We start from the raw sequence: 27,106 nt of genomic DNA, 5'->3' as shown, positions 1-27,106 counted from the left end.
GGGAAGTACTTGAGGAATATTTTCACGTTTGTCAGTTAAATAGCAAGGAACAAGCAATGTAAGACCAGACTATGAAGAGACAGCTATTACAGTATTGGTTGTAAATTTACAGTTCAAGCCCTAGACGTCAGTTCTGGCTACTAACAGAGGAATTTTGGATGGACAAGACTTGCAGGTTGTTTTTTAATTACAATTTTAGCATTCTTTTACAGATGAGCCCACAATTTTGATTAGATTATCTAGCTTTGTGTTAAATAATATGGGTTAGCCACACAGAGTACCACACAAACACTAAACATACTCCATTAAACTAAATCTGTGTGTCTGTGAATTTTCATTAAACAAAATTAAGACTATTTTAAATAAACCTACAAACATTGTTTCCAAAATAATACTCTGTAAAAGTCAGAGTTATTCTCATTTTCCTTGGTTTTCTACTGTAGATTAAAAAAAGTTATGTGTAACAAGGGACTAGTTTACCCTCACACTTCCTATTGCTTATAACACTTCACACTACAAAATTATATACTTTATCACACAAAATTAGGTTGATGAACACCATATATTATTTGAAAACAACCAAATCTCTAGATGGAATTCTACCTGTGCTGTATACACACCTTAAAAATAAAAGCACCAATGCCAATCCTCATGCACTGGGTGGAAAGTTGGTACCTTTAACAATCCAAAACTCATTAAAGAAGAATCTGAACTTTAAAAATCAGATGCAGAGGGTCAATGCATTGCAACGCAAGTGACAATTTAATTCAAATATGTTTCATTTTACAAGAGCTGAAGTTAGAAATGTTAGTGTCCTAAACAGTTTTCTCTTATTAGACATGAGTCTGTTCTAGCTCCCTTTCTGGGAGCAACACACAGAAACACTGGAGTATTTTCTTCTTCAGTCGAACCACTAACTTTTGCAGCAATGTTACATGTCCAATTAGATGCAGTGAACCTTAAGATAATTTTCCTGACAAACAAAATAATTACAATGACCAATGATCATAATTTTTTCATAAGCTATGTCCTTACCATTAAAGGAAGAGCCCCTATTTGCAAGTGATGAAGTCGAGGAGGTGCATGGTAGTGGGCCAAGTGAGGATGCAAGGGCCCTGGAGGGTAAGTAGCTGCAGTCACACCAGCTTCAATTCCCAGTTCCCTGTCACATGAAAGAAAGTGGCATTACAGTAAAGGTACATCTTGACTCCTAGATACAATTCCACTGCTTTGGAAAGCATAAAACACAGCACAGCTACCATAACACAAGAATTTTTTTTAAACTTACTTAAACTTTGCTAAAGAATCATCTTAATCCTACCATAATTAAAAGTTGTTTTTAAATCAGATGTGAAGATTTAGTATGATAATTCAGCAGACACAACTCCACATTTATTGTGCCCAGGAATATTATCAGTGTGGAGTCTTCTCTGCAGCTCACACTGAGGAAACAGCAGCTGTCATGCATGCAACCTCTTTCCTAATGGTCAAAAGTATAGGCTTGGGGAAGAGTGGCTGGAAAGCTGCCTGGCCGAAAAGGACCTGGGGGTGTTGGTCGACAGCCGGCTGAACATGAGCCAGCAGCGTGCCCAACTGGCCACGGCGGCCAACAGCATCCTGGCCTGTATCAGGAATAGTGTGGCCAGCAGGAGCAGGGAGGTGATTGTGCCCCTGTACTCGACACTGGTGAGGCTGCACCTGCAATACTGTGTCCAGTTTTGGGCCCCTCAATACAAAAAAGACATTGAGATGCTGGAGCGTGTCCAGAGAAGGGCAACGAAGCTGGTGAAGGGTCTGGAGCACAGGCCTTATGAGGAGCGGCTGAGGGAACTGGGGTTGTTTAGCCTGGAGAAGAGGAGGCTGAGGGGAGACCTTATCGCTCCCTACAGCTACCTGAAAGGAGGTTGTAGTGAGGCGGGTGTTGGTCTCTTCTCCCAGGTAGATAACAATAGGACAAGAGGAAATGGGCTCAAGCTGCGCCAGGGGAGGTTTAGATTGGATATTAGGAAAAACTTCTTCACGGAAAGGGTAGTCAAGCATTGGAACAGGCTTCCCAGAGAGGTGGTGGAGTCACCATCCCTGGAAGTGTTCAAAAAGCAGATAGATGTGGCACTTTGGGACATGGTTTAGTAGGCATGGTGGTGTTGGGTTGATGATTGGAATGATGATCTTAGAGGTCCTTTCCAATCTTAATGATTCCTAGTTTTTACTTTCATTATAAATGATCCAGCCACCAAGCCAGGAGGTGTAGGGTTGCTACTCTACCCTTAATTGGTTTAGTGGTGGACTTGGTAATGTTAGGTTAATGGTTGGACTGGATGATCTTAAAGGTCTTTTCCAACCTAAACGATTCTATGATTCTATCTTTTTTTAATAATAAATATATTGTGGAACTTAAATGTAACCTTCATAAGTGAGCCTGCTGCAATTTTAAGTAAGTTCAGACAAAGAGGACAATAAATTAGTTTGTAACTCAAACCCAAACCTCTATTTCACAAAGACCATAAATATAAGAATAGTCTTCATTCTTCAAATAGTCTACATTCTTCATTCAAACATTGCGTTTTACTTGCCTGTTTTAAAATCAATTTTTGAAATAACAACCTACAGTCAGTAACACTCAATACCATTTTAAAAGCAATGGATAAAACCCCCTAGAAAGATTTAAGATATTGAGAACTCAAAGCAATATTTCAAAGCCATATCAACATCTATGAATTTTAAACTACAGGTGCATGCAGCACGTTTTAAAATCACAGCCAACATTATTAGCACTGTGGTCAGCACTTTATGGTCTTTTGTCCTGAGTCCCAGAGAACTGAAATAGTATCTGATTACTAACCAGGCAGATCTCTCTGGAGCTTGTCGAGGATGGGAAGACATTGTCTGAGGCACATGAATGTGATGCCCATGACCATAATTGGGATGCATTCTGTGAGGATGTGGAGGAGGCCGTTCGTGAGCACGTCTAAAGAACATAAAACAGCAACAGTTAATTTCACGTATTTGTTGGTGTCAAGAAAGCAACATCCATAATCAAAATGTTACAGACTGAATTGCTGGAATGCATTTAAAATAAACTAGAAAAAACCCTCCCCATACAGTATTTTAATTTCAACTTTAGATATAAGTTAGAAACTAATTACAGTACAGATTTCATACTGAAAGACAAAGCCAGCTTCAGCTACTGTGATCTGCCCTTCACTTGGCAGACGTGACTACAGAAGTACTGACAAAGTGTTTAATCCTAACCTCAAACTGCAGGTAGGAAAGCAAAGGCCATATGATGGCCATGTTGAGATTCAGGATCATTGCAGCTATGCTGCAGGTTATTTCTAGTAAAAATTACCAGCACAAGTCATTGGGGGAAACTTAATACACTAATCAGAGAACATTTTCCTTGAAGCGTGTTTGCGTCATAGCTCAAGTAATAAGAGCACGCAGGTTTTTTTCCATGCCGGTTGGTCAAAAAACCTGCTGGTTGACTTCTGTTACTTCACCACTTCCCAGTTACAGAAAGAAACGGATTGGTATTTTTCTTTCCATTGCTTTCAATGCAGAAAGTATTTTTTTTTTTATTCAACCTAGAAACTTGGATTTTGCCAAAAGCAGTACACTGCCTTCAGATTCAGTACTACCTTAAACTACCTGTCAAAATAGATGTTTTGTAAATTTACATGTCTAGAGAAGTAAAAAGTTACTTAACAGCTCTATTCTAATCACTGTAAATTGTCACTTCTCCAGAGAAATCTGTCAAGCTTTTATAAATTATGTTGGAAGTATTAGTTTTCTGCAGTGGTACAGACCAACATGGGAACAGACCTATCAGCAGATACCTTCAGTTTATTGAATAACTATGGGGAAAAATCTGGAAGAACACATTTTGATAAAAAACCATAGCAAAACAAACTCCACAGTTCCATAAAAACTGAATGTCATGTAGGCCCATTTTTCCTAAAATGAGTCTTAATTTAAGAAACACATTTGAAATTGTTTCTATGAATGTAAAACTCCTAGGCTGTCTAACCCACAATCTTAGTATAAAGTGGGTGATCAGATTTAAAATAAACAAAAAATCCTTATGTTACACCAATGCAGTGCACCCTCATACACTGCCTTTTGCACATTTTGTGGCCAATTCCAAGACCCTAAGGAAGTTACAGATGGTTGTACCCATACTTGAGACATGACAGTAAGAAGAGGACTCTAACCATTCTGTACTTCCAATCCTGAAAAAGTCCTATATTGTTAGGCAGAAGGTATACAAGCTAGACTATCCAATATGGTATTTCTAGAAATGAAGAATGAAACAACATCTTCAGAACACTTTGAGATGCTGGGACACAGAACTGAAGAAACTGCAAGTCTGCTGGCAGTCTCAGTCTGTGTATTAAATAACAGAGTGAATATACACAAGTTTCTGATCATCAGAGTATAATCTAATTTATATGAGGTTGGGCCAAGACACCTACAATACTGATTTTGCATGTAATTTGTATTAGGATTTAGAGGGGAAAAGAAAGACCAAGGGTGGAACAATTTCGTAAGATTACAAAACAAAACTATAGAGAAGAAACCTCACTGAGCAACTGACACTGTCTGACCTGAGATTGGTGGCTTCAAAGAGAATGTCAAGGAAGAAGCTGTCAACATTTGACTACGATTTCTATACACAGAAAGAAAATTCTCTAGGCTAAGAAATGCCAATATTCACATTTCCAATCCCCACACTAGCAGAAAGCTTCCAGAACTGATAAGATAGCTACCACTATTATTTCTTTTCTCCTTGAAATGCTATCTTGCTGTCTCACATTCACTGGCTTGAATGTTCCAAAATTAATTTTTGGGTATGACGACTGCATCATCATGGGCATACACAAGCAGTCTGCCTGTATGTTTAGGTTAGGGTGTTTAGAGGTTATGCCATTTGCATAGCAAAGATAACAAAAGAACAGGTGTAGGTTCAGACACATCAAAATTTTAATGACTGAGAAAGCAGGGTTATATTTGACTTTCCTGGGGGACAGGGCAGGGGGAAGTCTGTCGTGCTACTTTATAAGCAGTTACTGCCTGTAGATATTTTTATGAATTACCTGGAAATGGCCTCAAAAGTTGCAGTCAAAGCAAACTTTTGTTTAAGCATTAACTTCTAAATCAGTTTTAATTTAGTCACCAGTAGAATTTGTATAACAAAGTTAGGAGCGACTAGAGAGCTCATTCTTGAAGTTATCTTGGATATTTAAAAGCATCATCTCCAGAATTAAGATAACTTCAGTTACTTTGTGATCGAACACCAAGCCAGTACTGACTTGACTTCTGTTGATACTAGCATGAATCTAGTTTAGCAACAACAGTAGCATCTCTTAAACAGTATCACCAAAGCTACATCTCAACATCAGTCACATTCTCATACAGATACTGCTCAGTCTCTGCCTTCTCTTCTAAAAACATAAAGGCATAGTAAAACTAGGTAAGCATCTAAGGTTAAACCTGAATTAAACCTGGTAAACGGTCTCTTATGATAAATTGTTTATTTTATTTTAAAGCATTAGTTAGATGAAAAGAATCTTAACAGCATCAACAAGGCAAAACACACTGTCAAGGAACACATTTGAAAGGAGCTTATGATGTACTTTCTAGGCTGTCCAGCTTGAAAAGGAATTCCTGCCTGTTATCTGGAGGATGAGTAATGGGCAAGAGAAGCATAACCTTCCCTCCTCTTTCATGCCCCATTTGTGCCTTACCTGAAGACACTGTTGAGAGATGTAATGGAACAGGTTCAGTCTTAATGCTCACGTGACTGTGATGGTATGCAAATACACTTCTTACCATGGTTTTAATACTAACAGTTCCTAACCATGCAATTAACAGTTTGAGAATCACATGCAACATTTTACAAACCTGAGGGAAATGAATTATATGTTTAGATATTGTTCTGAGTACATTTGTGACATACGTTGGGTGTTGCATCATTCTTCTTCTCTGGACCTCCATCCTCTGGATCACTTCATGAGGATGTAGCCTCTGTGCTGGAGGTGCTGCTGCAGGGATGTGATGGGATATGGGCTGGTGTGTTGCGGGAAGATGCTGTGGTATTGGAGCAGCTGCATTGGCTAAAGGATGAGTTGGTGGTGGAGGTGGAGGTGGAACAGGATGAGAAGATGCATGAGAGGAGATTGAAGGATGGAAGGGATGCACTGGATGAGGGATAACATAATCTACTTGAGGTGGAGGTTGTGGCTGTGGAGGAGGATTTCCATGAGAGTGAGGACATGCAGAAGCTTGATGGTGAAGAGGTCTGGTCAAAGAAGCATCTGCAATAAAAATGTCATGTGCTTTTAATTTGGTCAGTAGCAGGTTTTGACTTATTTATTTTAAAAAGTAACTTCACACAGGTGCTTCAATATTATTACACCAGTGCAAACAGTGGCAACATGGGAATATGTGTTTACGCAATTCTTAAATAAAGTGATTCCAACAATATACCCTACAAGAAACCCACACTTTCTGCCGCCAAAAGTATTCCACTTGCCAATGTTGGTAAAAAGAAAAAAAGAAAAAAAATCTGTGTGATGCACACTGAAAAAAGTATATATGGTGAGAAATTTTACTTCAAGTTTGTTGTTTAATTTTTTAAAAATTCCCCACCCCAGTCCACTATTCTGTAGAGACAATAAAATCCCAAAAAAGAAATCACAATAAAACAAATTAGTTGACTCTGAGTTTGCTCAAGCAGAACTCATGGGGGGCGGGGGGGGGGAGGGAGGGAGGCAGACCAAGGGAAAAATAAATAAAAAGGCATTGGTAAAATACAAAGGAGGTGAAAAATATTTTCAGAGTAAATACAGGTTTTGAAGTCTGAATGTTATTAAGGTCACTGAAAATATTTTAACTTCACCTTGATCCTGTTCAAATCCTCTACACAAGCTGAACTGTTTAAATAAGTTTCTTAATACGTGTTTTGCTAGGCCAATTCTAAGATCAAAGCAAGCAGATAGTAAGAGTTTTCATATGTTGTCAGGGAAGCTGTTTTCTTGTTTGTTTGATTTCCGCCCCACCCCCAGGTACCCAGTACTTATCAATACTTACAAGGAGAATGCATATAATGCCGACAGGAAGAGAGCGATGCCTGAGGAGGCGGCTGGGGCTGTGGCTGTGCAACCATACTTGATCCATATCCGTCTATTGTTATTGATTGGCTTGGGCCAGCACCAGCCTGATGCCCATAAATTGAAGTTCGAGATGAAGAACCAGGACAGCAGGGGTCAAAAGCAGATGTTCCATGAAAAGCACCACTTCCATGACTTCTTATACCACTGCTGCTTAAGTCTACTGGCAATGCCTGCTGCATAAACAAACCATCTTTTTTCAAGCAATTCTTCAGACATTGAAAACAAAGTCACCCTCAAACATAATGCAATAAAAAATAAAAATAAATACTATCACAAGCAACTGGGATCCAATTTTTTAAGTTTTAAGGCTCAACTCTGGAACATTCTTTAGGTATGATTAACATGTCTTATTCCTAAACTCTTGAATCTGGCAAGAGAGACTAAATTCATTACACCAGATTGTGTAAAAAAACCCAAACAAAACAAAAAACAAACCCACACAAAAACCCTATGATGGATAAATCAGTGAATATATGGGAGCTACATGCACTGAAATATTTGGAGGCAAAACCCAATCTTTAATATTTTCAGTTGTGCCTAATGTATTACATTTAAAACAGAAACCAGATTGATAGTTCTGCATGCTGTAAATTAAGTTCGCACAGTACTGTTCTTACTTAAAACTGTATTGTTTTAGAGCTGTGATTTTAGTTACTTAAAAAGCCTTAAAAACCAATGCTTTTAGAAGAGCAACTCTTCTATACCTTTTATAAACAGAACATTAGACTTGATGTTTTTGTCCCCTTAAAGCAGCTCAATTATTTGCACTGCAAAACTGCTATGATCAGCAGAGTATATTTCAAGGTATTTATCTTTGGTTTGCTTAAACAGCCACTATCATCATACAGTCATCAAGAGGATGTCGGTGATTACTTGCTGGATTATGACTGTCTGTAAAATTTCAATTTTTCTTGTCCATATATTACAGCTCAAATTTTCCTTTTAGTTCCCTTCTATAATGCCTGCTACAGAACAAGAGAGTAATCTGCAATTCAGCATCCTATTCTATTCTCTCTTATCTACAACTTGAAATTTCAAAGGGAGAGTCACAAGAATTAAACATGCCTGGTCATGGTAACTAGCGCCAGAACTGCTGCTTGCTCCACAAGGTGCAGGCACTGGAGGAGGCCTTTCAACAGGGCAGCTGGAGTCACTGAATGAAGGAGATAGTGGAACAGCTGGGTGAGGGTGGTGGTGGTGGTGATGTTGAAAGTGGTGGCCATGCTGCTGAAAGCAGCTTGTATGTGGGTGCCCCAATGCATGATGAGTCTGTGAAGGTCCTCCACAAGGAGAATGCTGAGGGCAGCATGACGGCAACCTTGGCATGGCCGGAGGGCCCGTTTCCAGTGTCGTATTAGATGCAGTTCTTCTTATATCATCTTGAAGATAAAGAAAGTTAATATTAGAGTGAAAGAAATTAGTAAAGCTGATCACCATAAAGCAGTGCCCTAAATAAAAAAAAACAAAAACAAAAACAAAAACAACCTGTACTTCACAATTAAATAATTAACCAATTGAAAAACAGATCTAGACTAAACCAAAACAAACTGGATACAAAAAAGAAGACTTAGCTATGCCTGCCAAATGAACCAAAACTGAATGGTTGAGGTGGATGTACTCATGGGAACCACTAGACGATGTGAACTGACACTTGCGTTATTCCACTAATTTAAGACTTGTTATCAATAGGTAAAGAAGGAAAGATTGTCCCTGTGGTTAGTGTGCAGAGACCTCAAATTTTTGTGCAACTGTGGTCAGCTCAGGTTTTTTGTACCTCACCTGACTTGCAGATAGGGGCAGAGCACCCATGTTTCAGAGATGTTATGAGTGCTACCTGTAAACACAGCTCTATTACAGATCAGCATCTTTACAGATCTGTATAAATGTGCTTCCAGTGAAGTAATCTACAGGGGGAGGTTCAAGGAATCTGTATACATCCTTCACTTCCTTACAATACACACTAAAAAAACCACCCCTGTAACACACAGCAAAGGAAGACTTAATTCCATGTGAACTACATTCTACCTCCTCAAAAAGAAAGTGGTTCATTAGGTATAACCAAATCATTCCAGCAGGCAAAAGCAGAAGGCTCCAGCATAACTTCCTTCATCTTTGGGGAGAAATCAATGATCTTTTTCAGATTCCTGTCCTCTCAACTTACTACTGTCATGTTCAGTACTAAAAGTTCACATGCCGTTTAATCTAGAGAATGCCGATTAAGTTCCTCTACCTCCTTTGTACTAGGAGGCAACACAACAGTTTAGAAAGCTCTCTTATTCTGTACCTCCAGCTGAAGTACCAGCAGTGCTGCCACTGGGAACACTAGAAGTCGTCTCTGGTGCTGCAGAGGGCTGGCTGTTGGAGATGTTCGGAGCTGCATCAGAGGCCTGCTCTGAGGTAGACGTACTAGAACTGTTACTGGAAGCAGAACTCACAACCTGCGGTTCCACTCTAGCTGACGTGGTTGGCACAACTGTCGGCTCTAGCAAAACAAAAAAAGTTTTCATGTTCTTTAAGCTTTAAAAGCTGCTGGGTTTTTTTTTTATTGTTGTTGCTGGTTTTTAATTATTTTACAATAAATTCTCGATTCTGGTCTTGTCAAATGCTAAGAAAACTGGAACACAAAAGCCTGACAGGTACAAAATACAAAAGTTAATTCTGTTTCACTTGTGTGTGGGGAAAAAAATTATCTTCTTTTTTTTTTTAAATTCAAGTCAAATTTTAAGAATATAAAATCAATTCCCAACCAAATCTGACCTATCCAGTTTTATTTACTGAATAAACTACCACTAGAAAGGAAATTCCTTTTGAGTGGCATTCCTCAGTGGTTGGTATTGGGACCGGCACTGTTCAACATCTTTGCTGGGAACATGGACAGTGGGGTTCAGTGCAGCCTCAGCAAGTTTGCTTACAACACCAAGCTGTGTGGTACGATCGACACGCTGGAGGGAAGGGATGCCATCCAGAGGGACCTTGACAGGCTTGAGAGGTGGGCCCGTGCGAACCTCATGAAGTTCAACAAGGCCAAGTGCAAGGTCCTGCACATGGGTCGGGGCAATCCCAAGCACAAAAACAGGCTGGGTGGAGAATGGATTGAGAGCAGCCCTGAGAAGGACTTGGGGGTGTTGGTTGATGAGAAGCTCAACATGACCCGGCAATGTGCACTTGCAGCCCAGAAAGCCAACTATATCCTGGGCTGCACCAAAAGAAGCATGACCAGCAGGGTCAACGGAGGTGATTCTCCCCCTCTACTCCACTCTTGTGAGACCCCACCTGGAGTACTGTGTTCAGTTCTGGGGCCCCCAACATAAAAAGGACATGGACCTGTTGGAGCAAGTCCAGAGGAAGGCCACGAAGATGATCAGAGGGCTGAAGCACCTCTCCTATGAAAACAGGCCAAGAGAGTTGGGGTTGTTCAGCCTGCAGAAGAGAAGGCTCCAGGGAGACCTTATAGCAGCCTTCCAGTACCTGAAAGTGGCCTACAAGAAAGCTGGAGAGGGACTTTTTACAAGGGCATGTAGGGATAGGAGAAGGGGTAATAGCTTTAAACTGAAAGAGGGTAGATGTAGATTAGATAAGGACAACATTCTTCAACTATGAGGGTGGTGAGGCACTGTAACAGGTTGCCCAGAGAAGTTGTGAATGCCCCATCCCTGGAAGTGTTCAAGGACAGGTTGGATGGGGCTTTGAGCAACCTGATCTAGTAGAAGGTGTCCCTGCCCATGGCAGGGGGGTTGGAACTAGATGATCTTTAAGGTCCCTTCCAACCTAAACCATTCTATGATTCTATGAAATTACTTAGGTACTTTGATGAAAACACTTGCTGAAATCTTTCATAAATCCACAGGCAAACTACTCTTACCATTTTGTTAATGCCTACAAAGCACAGAAAAACTTTTCGATAACTAACCAAGAACAGCAAAGTAACATCTAAACTAGCAATACTACTTTACAAACTTCAATCATTCTACACACACAGTACTAAAAGCTATAGCAAGATAAACTTGGTTTCTAATCTCAATACAGATTAAAAGCAGATTCATTAAATCAGAATTTGAGACTTCTGTTAAAATTACACACATGTTCATTTTGCATATTGTAATGGTAATAGATGACAATATATTTAATTGGATCCAGGGAAATACACCAAACACTTGATAAATCTTGTTCTCTACTACACAATTCTAAACAGGTTAAAATTTAAAAAGATACTTGGTGGCATAATTCAAATTTAGTTTTGAAAAAGTCTGCCTTTGACAGCAAGTTTGAAATTTCTCTCTAATTACTGACAAGGCAATGACATGACTAGGAATATGAGATACCATAAAAGGGAGTACCATCAGAAACAGCTCAGATTTTTTTTTAGTAAAAATGTCTACACGGATATCACGGGAAAAAAAAAAAGCATCAAGACACTTCAAATACTTCTCTTACACAAAGTCTCAAAATAAAATATGACTAGTTTTCAAGATTTCTCTCCATAGCCAGTAAGTATATCAGCAACTCAGCAAGCAAGGGAATAAATGTTATCTCCCTTCTTGCAAGTCTTCCAACTCATCACATTAAAAAAACATGATCTGATATCTATGTTTAAATTCCTTTGGATTTTAATGTGGCATTCCAATGGATTTTAATGTGGCATTCCAATATACTAATTTTATTTAAAGGAAAACATTTTGGGAGAAATGTATTAATGTTTAAATTTAGAAAAAAGACTAGCAAGTATCTAGGACACGTATAGCCTAACATCAATACGTGATCACAGAGTGCTCAAGACTGGATGCTGATACATTCTGAAAGCAATCCCGCAGTCAGACAATTCTCAATTCTATCAGCCTCAATCACCGTGCTAGCCTGTTACTGTTTTGACTCACCATCAGCAATACAGACAGTTCTGTTTCTCCTCCCAAACCCAGTAAAAGCCAGTGGGCTTGGTCAATCTCAAACTACTACCTAAGATCCTTCTGCTCATGGAAGTAGCTAGCAAAGTTTTAACACCAGTATCTTTGAAGACATCAGTAAAGTTACGATAAAGTGCATAGCTGCCTTGTAACAGTGTTAATTTAGATTTTTAATAATTTTACACTAGTTCACGCATTAAATTTGATGGCTAAACCCAAAAATAATATCCCTGAAATCCTGGAAGACTCATCTTAGAAAGGTATTTCCTCTGGGGGAGGGGGCAGAAACAGCTAGTCTTAAATATACACATTACAGAAGTTCATTAAGCAATAATCTTTTTTACAAGAATTTGGTTCCTGAATTTAACTAAATTCTATAATTTGAGTTTAAAGAGTAAATTAAAGCAATGGATGCCTATTCCTCTTCAATGATAGAGCTGTTGGGATGCTTCATAGTAAATCCATAAAGAAAACAATCTGTAAATCAACCCATCCTCGTCCTTAAAAACCATCAACCAACCAAAACCAAGTCCAAACCCTTCCAACTCTCTAACCTACCCCAAAAATCAAGACAACTTGAACAATAAGATATTGCAAGACACTAGCTTGTGATGCACTCGGGGATAGAACTAAATCAGGACAAAACTTCTGTTAAACATTAAAAGTAGCATGCACCCAAGAAATCCCCAAAACCACCACCACCAACAACAACAAATAGACCTGCAAAAATATACATGAGCTTTAGTTTTCCCTTCTCTCAATTTCTGACAATACCTGGAAGTTGCTTTTATGATTTTCAGCAGGAATAGACTTATTAAATGCCAGTAGGTTTTAATGTTAGGAAACAATGAGAGGTTACAACTTCAGAAACCTAACATACTTTACTAGTTTTGGGTTGGTTTGGTGGGTTGGTTTTTTTTTTTCTTTTTAATTATTTTTACTGCAAGGCCTGAAAGTGCAGTAACTATTCCAAAGCATAGGCAGCGACAGATTTTCCTTTTATAGTGTTGTATTGAAGTAAGTGCATATTTTTAAAGAAGCAGTTCCAACCTGTTCTGTAATTTCTGCCTGGTGAGTCAGCCCTCAGACACACACCCAAGTCTGTTTTGGAAGAAAAATTAGATCTGGTAGACCCACTGGGAACGGCTAAACTTTTAATTTTAAAAGTAAGGCCGCAAGAAGATTTTCTGACAGGCTTGGAAATTAGTTTGTTTAGAATTGAGACTTTTCCATAGAATGGTATGTTACAACTGATGCAATTAATTCCACTCCCCTTACACTGATCATCCTGCTTCTGAAAAAGGAAAGAGATTTCTCAGACCAATGCAACTTACCATCTTCATCCACTGTAAGGTCCACTACTTCTGCTGCGTTCTGTCTCAGTGGCTGTATGACTGTGGAAATCCTACTGCGGTTCCGCTGTTCTTGAGGTCGTCCAGCATGAGAACTAGAGCTTTGTCCCCAGTGTGATCTTGTGTGTCCAAGTGTGGAACGAGACCTTAAAAAAGGTAACACCTTAAGTATTGACCTAAATTTTGCCATTATTAAATTTTTCTCCTCACTGTTTGAAGTATTTTTTTTATTATTATTAGAAAAGCATTTTGTTACATTGAAATACCCCACTACTCCGCATTTACTAGATGTGTACTTACAAACATTACTGCAGCCTTCACTAGATAACTTAATGGCAAATACACAACAGGCAGAGTTTAAAGATCTTTAAACCATGTTGCTAGGAGATACATACAGGTAACTTACAAAAAAATTCACCGTGAAACCCTACAACTGCAGTCAGGCAGCAATTATATCTGATGTTATGTTAATAGTAAATGAAGAGTCTCCAAATCCTATACTATTCCTATGCAGTCTGAAACAGCAGATCTATGAATGATGACAGAAGTGTAAAGACAAATATTTGTAAACATTAAGTTCTTTTGCATGTTAACTTGTGACAGAGTATTTCAGATTCAGAGGATCATTTCTATACTTTAAATTAAATTTTAAAAAATGTCCTAAAAGTGCAAAACCCCTGGACTTTTCTCTTTACTATTATTACCCCCCTGTCTACACTAAGAATGAACACAGCTTTGTGTAACAATTAAATGAAATGTGGCTTGAGAAGAGCAAATTATAAGCTTGTAACTATAACTAAGGAAAGGGATGGTTTTATCTCTGTAGTATAACACTTAGCACCCATTCTATTCAATTTAGCCATACAAACCCAAATACTCAAATCAATGATGCTTTGGAGTTTAAGTTAAGAGGATACTGTCTTTAATTAATGGAAGAATATTTTTACAGTATTGTATTTACCAGTTCACTCTCAACAACCTTTGACTCTCCAGTATTTACATAAATTAAGTGGCTCTTATTTTCCAATTTGGAAAAACAATGTAGTCAGACTTCAGAAATTCAAAGAGGAAAATGTGAAGAAAAAGGAATGACTTCACTAAAAACAAACAAACCCCACTGCACAAATCACCATGGAGCTCAGTCTACATTTCTGTTCTGCCTGTACTCCCTTTATCCCTGTCTGTGTAACTCACTAACAAAGATCAGTATATTTTCCTGTAGTGCAAAAACGATTCTTGCTGCAGTCTTCTCAACTGGCTTACACTCCAATTCTACTTCAGCAGTCACTGTAATTTAAAGATCGGGTTGGTTCAACAAGGCACATTTTCTTTAAAGTTTGGATTTACATAATGTCCAAACTGACTTGTATGCACTTTGCGTGTGTCCTCCTAACACCCCAGAATGAAATTTACCTCCCAAGCCCCTTTGAAAAATTTACTATTACTCTCTGCTGACCCAAGGTACACTTTGGTAATACAAGGAGAGGTTAAGGTAGAATCATAGAATCGTTTAGGTTGGAAAAGACCTTTAGGATCATCCAGTCCAACCATTAACCTACACTACCAAGTCCACACTAAAACAATTAAGGGTAGACTAGACTAAACCATGTTCTGAAGTGCCACATCTACCCATTTTTTGAACACTTCCAGGGATGGTGACTCCACCACCTCTCTGGGCAGCCTGTTCCAATGCTTGACTACCCTTTCCGTGAAGAAGTTTTTCCTAATTTCCAACCTAAACTTCCCCTGGCGCAGCTTGAGCCCATTTCCTCTCATCCTATCGCTAACTACTTGGGAGAAGAAACCAACACCCGCCTCACTACAACCTCCTTTCAGGTAGCTGTAGAGAGTGATAAGGTCTCCCCTCAGCCTCCTCTTCTCCAGGCTAAACAACCCCAGTTCCCTCAGCCGCTCCTCATAAGGCCTGTGCTCCAGACCCTTCACCAGCTTCGTTGCCCTTCTCTGGACACGCTCCAGCATCTCAATGTCTTTTTTGTATTGAGGGGCCCAAAACTGCACACAGTATTGCAGGTGCAGCCTCACCAGTGTCGAGTACAGGGGCACAATCACCTCCCTGCTCCTGCTGGCCACACTATTCCTGATACAGGCCAGGATGCTGTTGGCCTTCTTGGGCACACTGCTGGCTCATGTTCAGCCGGCTGTCGACCAACACCCCCAGGTCCTTTTCGGCCAGGCAGCTTTCCAGCCACTCTTCCCCAAGCCTATAGCGTTGCATGGGGTTGTTGTGACCCAAGTGCAGGACCCAGCACTTGGCCTTGTTAAACCTCATCCAGTTGGCCTCGGCCCATCGATCCAGCCTGTGCAGGTCCTTCTGCAGGGCCATCCTACCCTTGAGCAGATCGACACTCCCACTCAACTTGGTGTCATCTGCAAACTTACTGAGGGTGCACTCAATCCCCTCATCCAGATCATCGATAAAGATATTAAACAAGACTGGCCCCAAAACAGAGCTCTGGGGAACACCGCTCGTGACCGGCTGCCAACTGGACTTAACTCCATTCACCACTACTCTCTGGGCTTGGCCACCCAACCAGTTTTTTACCCAGCAAAGACTACACCCGTCCAAGCCATGAGCTGCCAGCTTCCCAAGGAGAATGCTATGGGAGACGGTGTCAAAAGCTTTGCTGAAGTCCAGGTAAATGACATCCACAGCCTTTCCTTCATCCACCAGGCAGGTCACCAGGTCATAAAAGGAGATCAGGTTGGTCAAGCAGGACCTGCCTTTCATGAACCCATGCTGGCTGGGCCTGATCCCCTGCTTGACCTGCACATGTCTATTGAGTTCACTCAAGACAAACCTCTCCATGATCTTTCCTGGCACCGAGGTCAGGCTGATAGGCCTGTAGTTCCCTGGGTCCTCCTTCTGGCCCTTCTTGTAGATGGGCATCACATTGGCAAGCCTCCAGTCATCAGGGACCTCCCCTGTTAACCAGGACTGCTGACAGATGATGGAAAGTGGCTTGGTTAGCTCCTCTGCCAGCTCCCTCAGTACTCTCAGGTGGATCCCATCTGGCCCCATAGACTTGTGAGCATCCAGGTGGCATAGCAGGTCATTAACTGCTTCCTCCTGGACTATGAGGGCTCCATTCTGGTCCCTGTCCCTGTCTTGCAGCTCAGGGGCCTGAGTACCCTGAGGATGACTGGTCTGGCTGTTAAACACAGAGGCAAAGGCAGCGTTAAGTACCTCAGCCTTTTCCTTGTCCTCGGTGACAATGTTCCCCCCCATATCCAGCAAAGGATGGAGATCCTCCTTGGCTCTCGTTTTATTGCTGATGTACTTATAAAAGCATTTTTTATTATCTTTTACAGTGTTGGCCAGATTAACTTCTTGCTGGGCTTTTGCTTTTCTAATTTCCTCCCTGCATGACCTCTCACCTCCTACTTCATCTTCCCCTCCCCTTCAGTTAACTAAGAGTTAAGGTTCATGGGAACACCTCAGGTTTGGTAGTAAAGGAGAGGAGAAATTAGCTGTGGAAGGTACCCTTCCAGGATTGTCAGTCTTTACTTCTCTTACAGGAACTCCAGCTTCATATCAAACCCAGTGCAGTACCTACTACATCCATACTTTCTGTTTTTCAATGCAAGCTGTAAATTCAACAAGAACAAATTTCTTTGGATTTCTTCTTGCACAAAAGAATAAGCAGACAACGTGACAAAGCATCAAACTAGAAAAGAGGAGAAATAGGGCCTACCATACAATTGTACAGTGAGCTAATAATCTTCAAGAGTTGTTGAATCAGGTATGATTTCAAGAAAAGATGGAGAAACACAGGCCTACTAAATTGAAACAATCTTAAAGTTAGAGGTCTGGGTCTTTATTTCCTTGTTATGATTAAACAGGATGTTATTCTGAATGACTAATGAATGTTAGCTAGATGGTGCTGTGTATATTCAGTCTGTGGCTGAGTCCACGCAATTTCAAAATGACCAGGTGAGTCCACCTCTGAAATATGTATGACCAAATTGTTTAGTTCATTTAATGCTAAGACAACCCTCAACCAGATCTTAATAGCTTTTTCTTAATCAGAAAAGGACTGTCAGTGAAGGCTTCATACCATTTTGGTAGATATTGTCTATCTCATCCTCCTAGCTATGATTCCAGCTGCTACACTGCTGCTTGAAACTGCAGTTTAGTTTACATCAAGGATTTACTTTATGCTTTGAAAGTCGCCCTATCTTGACGGAGAAGGGAGGAGGAGGGAATAATCATCAGTACATAACAATTTCTTGGTGGAATATGGCACACTGGACAAAATGAAGGACATGGAGGAAGAAACTAACGCATGGATTTCTATACGTAATTTTCCTCAAACCTGGGACTGTGTCCAACATAAGAAAAAGTGACAAATTTCTATATGCATGTGACCAAGTGAGGATTCAACGTGCTACCAACTGCATCTCACCAGTGACCACTCAGAAAACAAGCAGAAGAGTGTTAGCATCTTGATTTCACAAGGTAAATAAAAATCGGAGAAATAATTAACTAGCTCTGGTAACAAAAGAACCAACAAAGGGATGTAGTCATGAAGTTTTTGGGTAATTGCTTGGTTTAAATTTTAAGTAAGATTTTTGGGTCTGCAATTCTTAGTTGTGGGGTAAATTCAAAGGAACTGCAGCTTAATAATTCCCACTGAAAGTGTTTTTCTAGAGACAAATTATTTTCACTGGGTTTAGTAAGTTTCAGAATAGTTTCTTCAGGAGTGAAAGAAAGTAAGGAAGTGTTTTTCACAAGCACTCTCCTCCTTACTTCTAGAAGAGCAAAATGAGTGGCTACCCACTGGACAACTTTACCTTGATGCTACTGATAAAGCATACTATATGCAGTTTAGGATCAAGCACTATGTGTCCCATTACTGCCTTTTCCAGAGTCCACTGCCAGTTTTATCAGATCTCCTTACTTTTAGGAAAAATGCAATCATCAGAGTAGGGTTTCACTAACAGAGTGGAGGATGATGACAAGAAATAAATGCTGGGAGGAGGGAGAAGAATTCTTAAAGCCCATACAATATTACACTTGAGACAAGACACAGCAAAGCTTAAAAGTGCGCATAAAATTGTACTATTTGCTGTCATGACAAGCAAGGCGGGACCTGCAGAGTTACCCAAAAAGTCTGGCTGAAGGCACTGCAGAGGAGAAAAAAAAACCAAAACCCCAACCTTTCTCTCGCACAGCTCTAGCTCTCTAAAACTTTATCTTCTCCCTATTCAGCATTACTACCTTTTTCTTTGAGAGGATTTTCCTTCTTGGAATGTTCCATTTCTATGTTCTTCATCCATTCCCTACCTTCTCCTGCCCACAATACATCAAGAATCGTGAAAGATGATCTCATGTCCACTAACAGGTGCTTTGCTTCAACATTTTCAACACAAAACTATTTTTTTTTGTCTCTAGCTTTTCCAAGTCTAAACACAAATTTTGAGTTTCTAAGGTATCCAGGTGGGCTGTCTGGAGAATGCTAGCTTCCTTCTTTCTTCTAGCAGTTTTCTTCTCTCCCACAAAAGAATTTGTATGACTGAAAGGAGGATTCAGGAAGAGACAGATTAAACACTTCATGAATTTTCTTTCCTTCTTTCTGCTCTTTAGTACTAAAATGCCCAGTAAGCTTGCGTGCACACTCAACCACCAGCTGACCTTCAAGTATTAGCAAGTTCATCCATACAAAAAACCCCCCTGTATTCAAGTGCATCAATTCCCTTCAAAGTAAGTTTTACCTGTAAATTGTAAATAAATCAAAATATTCCTATTATCTATACATGGCCACTTGTTTATAAGTATTTTTTTAAAAATAATGCTTTTTATCTTCCACTTAGGAAGGCAGAGACACCAGCTTTAACATGCTTAAATATCCCAACCATAGATTCTTGCCACAGCTTAAATTTAGAGCCTACTATTAGATTAATCTTTTATTTACTAAGGTCAAGATTAACACTTCAGAATTTTAAGTTTTTTTGAAATTGTCAGGTGTAAAGTTGCAACTTCCCTGCAGAATGCTTTGTATAAAGATAAATGTCTAGGTGACAGCCTCCAGAATTTAAGTAAACTTTTTCAAATCTACAGTCCTTTTCACTACTATTAATTTGCATTCTGTAAGTCCATATATCACTATGGGGATACACACTGCTACTTAACTAATAATTGAGTTTTGAAAAAATTATGAGTGTTAGTTCGAGAGTATTCAACATATGTAACAAGCATTAAAAAGCTTACCCTCAGATTTCACAGGAAAAAGCTAGCAGTACTATGAAGTGTCAAAAGAAGTATCTTCATTTTTGCATTTCTGATTTGACTTACTTTTTTTTACTTCCATCCAAAAATACACTTTTGACTTTTAAAAAAACAAATACAGTAACCTCTTCGCATCTATACACAAGTTATAAAGAATACAAGTAACCATTTATTTTGCTCTGAACAGTATTCTGAGTTTGGTAAATAACCTTTATAATGTTCAGTTTGCTTACAGCATTTATATTTAATTTTATACTGAACTATCATTTCTATGTCCAAGTGTTGCCTTTGTTCCACACGATATGCTTGAAACACAGGAAAACCTGCATAGGAAGTACTCTGTGTTCAAAGTATAAAAGACGAGTTTAGAAGTTCCTGACATTTCAGGCTCAAGATTTGAATTTAAGACTCTTGCTCCTCATAGCAAACTTCCTGCAATTGTTTTCTTACTGTTTTTTGGGTTTTGGTTGGTGGGTTTTTTTTTTTTTTTTTGGACACAGAATCATGACTTTCTCCAATACAAAGTAAAACTCAATTATTTCTTTAATCTTCTCAAAAAGTTTTCAGCCGAACATTTTCAGAGCGATGTCTTTTCTCAACAGTTGAGAGCAAGTACAGTAGATAGCTAAAGAGCAAAACTTAATTTGACCATTCTGTTATTATCTTAAAAAAGACAAATAATTAAATGCCTTTGAGAAATCTGCATGTTAGAAGGTATAACAAACCGAACAGGCCAAAAATTTAAATCCACCAGAAAGCGCCCTTGGTTCAATCTCTTTCTCACTTAAGTCACCAGTAGACACCACTGACATTAATAAAAATGAGGCGGGGGTTGCTGCTGCCATTTTGGCTGTAGCATTGCAGAGGGTAAGGGAAAAAAAGAAGTCAGTTTTTCAAGTCTTTTATGGCTACTGCACAAGTAATTTCTTATTGATGCTAGGAAGAGAGAAAGCTGTTTACTTTTTAAAAGCATCTTATCAGTATTTGATCAGGTTTGAATTAACGTTCTATAAGCACAATCACTTTCATCTAGCCTCATTTTTTACCCTTTAAAGCTTTATATGCAAGGTGTAAGAGGCTAAAGTATTAACCTGATCTAGCTCAAGTCTTTTCAAGCATACATGCTGTTTCATGAGTTTTAATGACTATTCTCAACAAATACATTCATGTGGACAAATCAACTCTTTCTAGAAACACATTTCTAATCACCTCAAGAGAGAGCATCTCTTGATTCTGCAGCTTTTGTTTTCTTTTGAACAGAAGGAAATATAAAGAAACATATTGTTGAAGAAATGGATTTTTAAAATGTTGATTTCTCTCATCTCTCCCCACTTCCTCTTTGCTACAGATTCAGGCTGCATATTCTTGTGAGTGTGACATCCTTTGTGTGTCAGTAACAAAAAATTTAGTTAGTTCCAAGTGTTCATGAAATCTACATTATGCATGTGTTTCTCTTAAACATAAAATTGGTTTGTTCAATGTGATATTTATTCTAATTAAAAAAGGGGATTTTTGCAGGAAAACTTGTCTTAAATTTAAAATTGCATTAGTGAAAGCACTATCTGGTGACAAACAGACGGAATGTTTTCATAATTTACTGCCCGTTGCTCCTTTGTCATTACTTTATAAAAAATGGACAGTCACTCTTCATATTCTGCAATTTTGTCTTCATGTTCACAAATATGAAAACATATGTAATAGGCAGCCATCTCCAACAGTCCCATGCACATGACAAGTTTTCTTCTTCAAGGAACTCCACTTTAATAAAATCTGACAAATATGGAACAAAACTTCCAGAGAGGCATGGAAGAACAGGAAAGCACACACAGCAGCAGCTTCAAAAAAGTAGGATGCTTTCCTGAGAAATGCTCAGCTAATCCCTAGATAGTCAGCTCAGCCTAAACTTGCTTTCTCCAGGATCTCACTTTACAGCTTTGCTTCCCCAAAATTCTGCCCATCAGTCACACTAACTACAAACACCTCAACAATTCCAGATTAGTTGAATTGTCAAGCTTTGGCAAAGCTGTGGTTTGGGTTCTTTTGTTTGTTTCTTCATTTGGAATTTTGTTTTCTGGTTTTTTTGTTGTTGTTGTTGTTGTTTGGGGTTTTGTTTGTCTTCGGGGTTTTTTGTTAGTTTGGGTTTGGTAGGTTTTTGTTTTGTTTTGTTTTTTTAAATAAAAAAATGCATATTATGCATCCTGGGTAGGTTGTTTTGGTTTGGTTTTTAAATCAAAAATGCATACTATGCATCCTGGTTAGAATTTCTATGACATTACCTTATGGGCTTTGAATGATACAGATCCTTGTAATAAACTTGGAGTCAAGCAAAACTATATTAATACAAAGAGATGCAAGTCTCACCTATAGCTTTCACCAACTGTGACAATCTCCACTTCGCTATCTGTTGAGGTAACATTTATTTCTTCATTAGCAGTGACCTGCGGAGTGGAGGATGCTTCAATCACCACAACGTCTTCATCAATACTTCCTGATGAGGAAAGGAAAAAGGAAGAAGAAAGTTTGTATACTTCATCTATCTCAGGAGCTGTCATTATAAGAAACTATTTTTTTCCTAGACTTAAAATACACGTAGGTAGAGAATTTCATGGGGTATGTCAAAACTTTAGGTGCAACTGTCAAATACATGACCTAATTACTAAAGGTAGCAATTCTGCTGTAAATATTGAAGTACAAAAAGGAAGGAGACAGAAGATGGGGGAGGAGATATGCAAGCTTACATTCTACTGTGTACTGGAAGCAATTATGGTGGATTTTATTAGCTGTAACACCAACAAAATTCAGTCCTTTAATATAAAAACAAAAAACCCTTTCAAACTAGCAAAGCAGTGGTGGTTTGTTATCATTAATAGCTTTTTTAATGTTTTTGTAGGTATTAAAGTCTCAAGGCTGAACAGTGGCAACAAGAGAAAAATGATGTACCAACTAATATATGTTATTTATTTCTACAACAAAATGAAGATCACAAATCCACTGGTGTTTATAAACATCTTTACATCTACACTTTCAGTAGCATTCACAGTTGTATACTAGACAGACGAAGTTAAAATTAAACTATTAGTGGTTAACGAACAACAACCAAAACCCCACAAAATCAATTTAGAGACAAGTTTTGATAGGAAACAATTTCCACTTCAGGAAGAATGATTAAAGTTCCAGCCTAATACCCAGACACATGGAAGCACTTGTCTACATCTGTAATAATCTGACAGTGACAAGTTTGAGCTATGTAGAATACTTAAATTGAGTTATGGATTATTCACGATAGTAATACCACTGAGCACAAAAGAGCTTAATAAATAAATAAGCTAGATAGCTTAGAAATAGCAAACTACCATTTTGAGATTTGCAAATTTCCTCAATTTGGTTGAAGAATTTGGTCTCATTCAAGTCAATACTTACATCCTGTAGGGACTGACTGTTCTCAGCTGCTCTACCCAATGACAAGGTGCGGCAGATTATTCGCGCCCCTCCCCAAGTATCATCATTTTTGTATTTTGAAAAAACAAGTTGCATTACTTATTTGCTAATGGCACTTTTTTTTTCTGGTCATACTTATCCCAGAGATACTGGTGCCTGAAGATGGCAAGAGCGATGCTTCCAAACACTGGTATTCACGAAATTCTCATGATTGGAAGCAATATGTGACAAAATTAATTCTCAGAACTCGCAGGAAAATTTTGGGGAAAACTGAAAACACTACAGTGTCTAAAAAACAAAGTCACATGCTAAAATGGAAAATACAGAGGCCAGTTACTCAAAGTGAAAGAAAGGCAGCTAAAGTCTTCATCACATTCAGAAGAATGTGTCATGCTTTTGACATCTTGCAAGTCATGGGCAAATAAGCAACAGCTTCCTTACACAAAACTGTCTTAGCTGCTTCTCAGACAAAACCAGCCAGCCAAAAGCAGCTGGTTAAAGGTCAGTTAGAAAAAAAAAACCAAACTATTTTTCCCCTATCTCTGTGCTTCTAAACATGTGCACCTCTGAATTACAGTAAGTCTGAGAGCACTCCTGGGAGTCCACACGTCCTCAGGCTCAGTATTTACTGAAATTTATGACAGGTGCAAAAGCAGGAAGGTTTAGGCTTAAGTATGATCTCACTACTTCTGAAAATAAACAGCACCTCCTTGAGGACAAAATCTTATGCCGTGTAATTCCAGTGTGCATCTCTACCTAAATTCTGACACAAGCTTATCTCATGAAAACCAAAGGGAATTCTCAACTGAATACCCACACAATTCAGATACTCACCTTTGTCATGGTTTGAGAGTTCATTTTACTTAATCCTTTTTTTTTTTAAACAATCTTTAGTCAAGATCAGATTTTACAGACTACACAAGTCAGAGTGTAGAAACCATCAGGACTGTTACTGGATGAACAGATTTTATGACTTCCAAAATAATAGGAAAATAGTCAGAGTTGCTATAAGTAGGACATAGCATAGACAGAGTTCAACCATATGCTATTTCCTACTGCTCATGCTTTCTAATAGCATCCTCACAAGTCAAAAGCACTAACTGATTGGGTTTTCAACCCATGAAGTGCTTTCCTATACAAGTAGCAAATACTACACACTTCCTTCAAAATGAAGCAGAAAGACAACTGCTCTAAACTACGTAAATATTTGTAAGGCATTTAGTAAGATTATATTGCTAGGAAAAAACTATGAATATAAGTTATGATCATACACAACTTTGTACCCCGTTTTAAATACAAAGCGCTTTTAAATTAGTTCCATTAGAAGCACACCAAGGGGAAAAGTACATGTATGTGAACTTTGCTTATTTTAAGAACATTACAGTAGTCTGGAGAACAGTATATACAAATTAGACAATCATCCAATACAAACTGGTTTCATTACATTTATCTGAACACTAAAAAGTCAGCTGAATAGCAAAACTTCGGTAATATAAACAACACTGAAGTAATGTTCATAATCCTCATGAAGTAGCTCTTCCATAGTCCAGACATTAGCCATAGAGCCAGTAGTACTATGTGGTATGAAAACCTGACCTTTCGTTGTCAATAGGATTTACTGTTTCTTCTTTGCCTCTCTTCATATATTACTACAAGGAAGAGAACGCTGTTTTTGAAACACCACAAACAAAACCACACGGCTTTATTCTGATTTAGACAAGCTCCTACAAAGCAAAGGATAGTGTTAAAGAAAAGTCTCTGAAATAATCTGTCTAATAATAATAAGGTCTCAGAAGACAGCCTCCTTGACAGGCCAACGGGAATACACGGTGCCTGCAGTACATGAACAGCAACACAGCTATCAAGGAGAGATCCCTGAAACTTCAGCAAGCCCATATATAAGGGATTTATCCTAGCATTAGAGCATTTATCATTATTATTTACAAGGCAATTAAGAATCAAAACTGTACTGATACTAAAGAATGAGTAAAATTTAAGACGCCTTTTTGATTGTTCTGTAGTATTAAAGCTGGGGGGAGGGAGGGGCAGCAGGGAAGTTCTCTGCCAAATACACTTAAAATTCAAGCCTGCTGGTTTGAACTACTCCAAGCCTAATCCTAGCAAAGCCATGATGTTTTGCAGTTCCACATAATGTAACTTTGCAGGTTAAGTTAGTGTCTGAAGGCGAACTTTACTGGTATGTCAGTTGTAGTAGTTCAAGATGGTTGACTTAAATTCTAAGAGTGCACAACCCTATAAAGCAGAAGGAAACTTTCTCTAGTGAGATGATTGACATGCAGAAATAAAACAAATGGATTTTCAGAGGTTTTGCTATATTGTTGCTAAAAATATTTGCTCAAGAGAATTTTGAGGCACTCACATGCCTCAAGTATTTACCACATATGTAACTCCTAGGAGCCATCTGGTGAATCCAAGGCTACACGTTAGCAGTAAACAGCTGAACATATCTTTAAGGTGTCTACATCTTTAGATCTACATGGGAGTATACTTGGTATATGTACACACCCATAAAGTAAATTTCTTCAGAAGGGTATAAAACCAACAGAATTTGGTATTTCAGTAAATCCCAGTTCTAAGGTACTGCACAATTTACAAAACATACCAACAGCCAAGGAAAAACCACAACAAAAAAACCCAAAAATGCCAAATTCAGAAATATACCAGATGACAAAATACTTGCACATCTTTCTTAGTATTACTTTTCACCTTGCAGTCCACCACACAGGATGTTTTTTATATAGTCCACCATGACAAGGTATACTTCATTTATTTGCTTTTACGCAGGTACCAGTCACTGACCAGTCATCTTCTGTCTGGAATGAGCTTCAAGCAAATTTGATCTTAAAGTATAAATATGAATACTTTAGTCATCGATGTATCATCTAAATGATTGACCCTGTAAGAGAACAGCTAAATCTGTATAAATCAGAGTGTTACTATACTAATCCTACACTCCTTGAAGGTAATCTCCCTTCAAGAAGAGTCACTGGACTGCTGGCAGCGAAATAGTTATTCAGATCTATGAGAGGTATTTTGTACTACTCTCAGCATAATACCTATGGCTATAAAACAAAATCCTCCTGCAGGTATACACTACTTCTCGTTATCATCTCCTCAATAACAAAATGCAGCAAGCAAATTATACTCTAGTTGTTTGAGACTAGAGTGGTAGCCTTTAGGCTACCACTGAAAGACTCATTCTCCATTTTAAATGAGCTGGTTAAAAACTAATTACAGCAATGATTTTATTAGTTTCCACTGAATTTTGGGTTTGTTTTTTTTTTCTACTCAAATCCATGAGTAATATTTTATAGCACATGCAAAACACCAAATTTTAGTTTGCAAGTTTTGCATATCCCAGCAATTCAGACCCATCAACACCAGTTAATAATTAGGGTTTGTACATTACTAATAATCAGTAACTTCTTTACAGAAGCTTCTCCACTCTCTTTGAAAAGCCTGTTTTATGACAGAAACCTAGTGCTCAGCCAGCCTAGGGGAAGGGATAAACTACACTGGCTTGAATCCAGATTTGAACATACTAAAAATGATAATCATCCCTTAAAAACCAAAACACTCCCTGCTCCAGGCCCTACATCACAGAGACAGTAAATCTGTCAGATTAAAGCACTTTATTAAGCAGAATATAACTTTAAAAATAACATAATACAATACCGTGTAGTCCAATATTTAGATCAGTAAATGAGGATATTTTTTCCCAAAAAAGTTTTAAGATTATTTCAGAACTATAACTCCTAGGTGCTGTTGATAGACCACATGCAGTTCTGGGAAGCAAGTTTTAGAATCAAATACTTTAATAATCCCAAAGTTATAAGCAAGAGACTAAGCTTTGCACAGTATAACATACATAATACATACAATTATACTCTGTGTATAATATACATAATTACACTATTACTTAACTCTGAAAGATCATGGCATAACTCAGAGATTAATCAACCATCATCAACGTAA

At 38.5% G+C, this 27,106-nt stretch overlaps 1 protein-coding gene across 7 annotated transcripts in view; it reads right to left on the bottom strand.

Annotated features, from left to right (window-relative positions):
• RNF111 (ring finger protein 111) overlaps positions 1-27,106 on the bottom strand; it is a 72,317-nt gene that overhangs the window by 17,348 nt on the left and 27,863 nt on the right. For 5 of the 7 annotated variants that reach the window (XM_075713422.1, XM_075713424.1, XM_075713427.1 and 2 more), the window contains exons 3-10: positions 22,034-22,160; positions 13,408-13,571; positions 9,457-9,654; positions 8,238-8,551; positions 7,090-7,345; positions 5,957-6,314; positions 2,843-2,968; positions 1,036-1,162 (exon numbers count right to left, since the gene is read on the bottom strand). In XM_075713422.1, coding sequence (XP_075569537.1) covers positions 1,036-1,162; positions 2,843-2,968; positions 5,957-6,314; positions 7,090-7,345; positions 8,238-8,551; positions 9,457-9,654; positions 13,408-13,571; positions 22,034-22,160 — 1,670 coding nt within the window. The remainder of the gene's footprint in view (positions 1-1,035; positions 1,163-2,842; positions 2,969-5,956; positions 6,315-7,089; positions 7,346-8,237; positions 8,552-9,456; positions 9,655-13,407; positions 13,572-22,033; positions 22,161-27,106) is intronic. The other 2 variants (XM_075713423.1, XM_075713425.1) reach the window with 1 other exon arrangement.

Source organism: Pelecanus crispus, chromosome 7 (assembly GCF_030463565.1).
Source record: "Pelecanus crispus isolate bPelCri1 chromosome 7, bPelCri1.pri, whole genome shotgun sequence".
In the NCBI taxonomy this organism is placed as follows: domain Eukaryota; kingdom Metazoa; phylum Chordata; class Aves; order Pelecaniformes; family Pelecanidae; genus Pelecanus; species Pelecanus crispus.
Note: the sequence above shows the minus strand (reverse complement) of the source record. Positions and strands in the feature narration are given on the sequence as shown.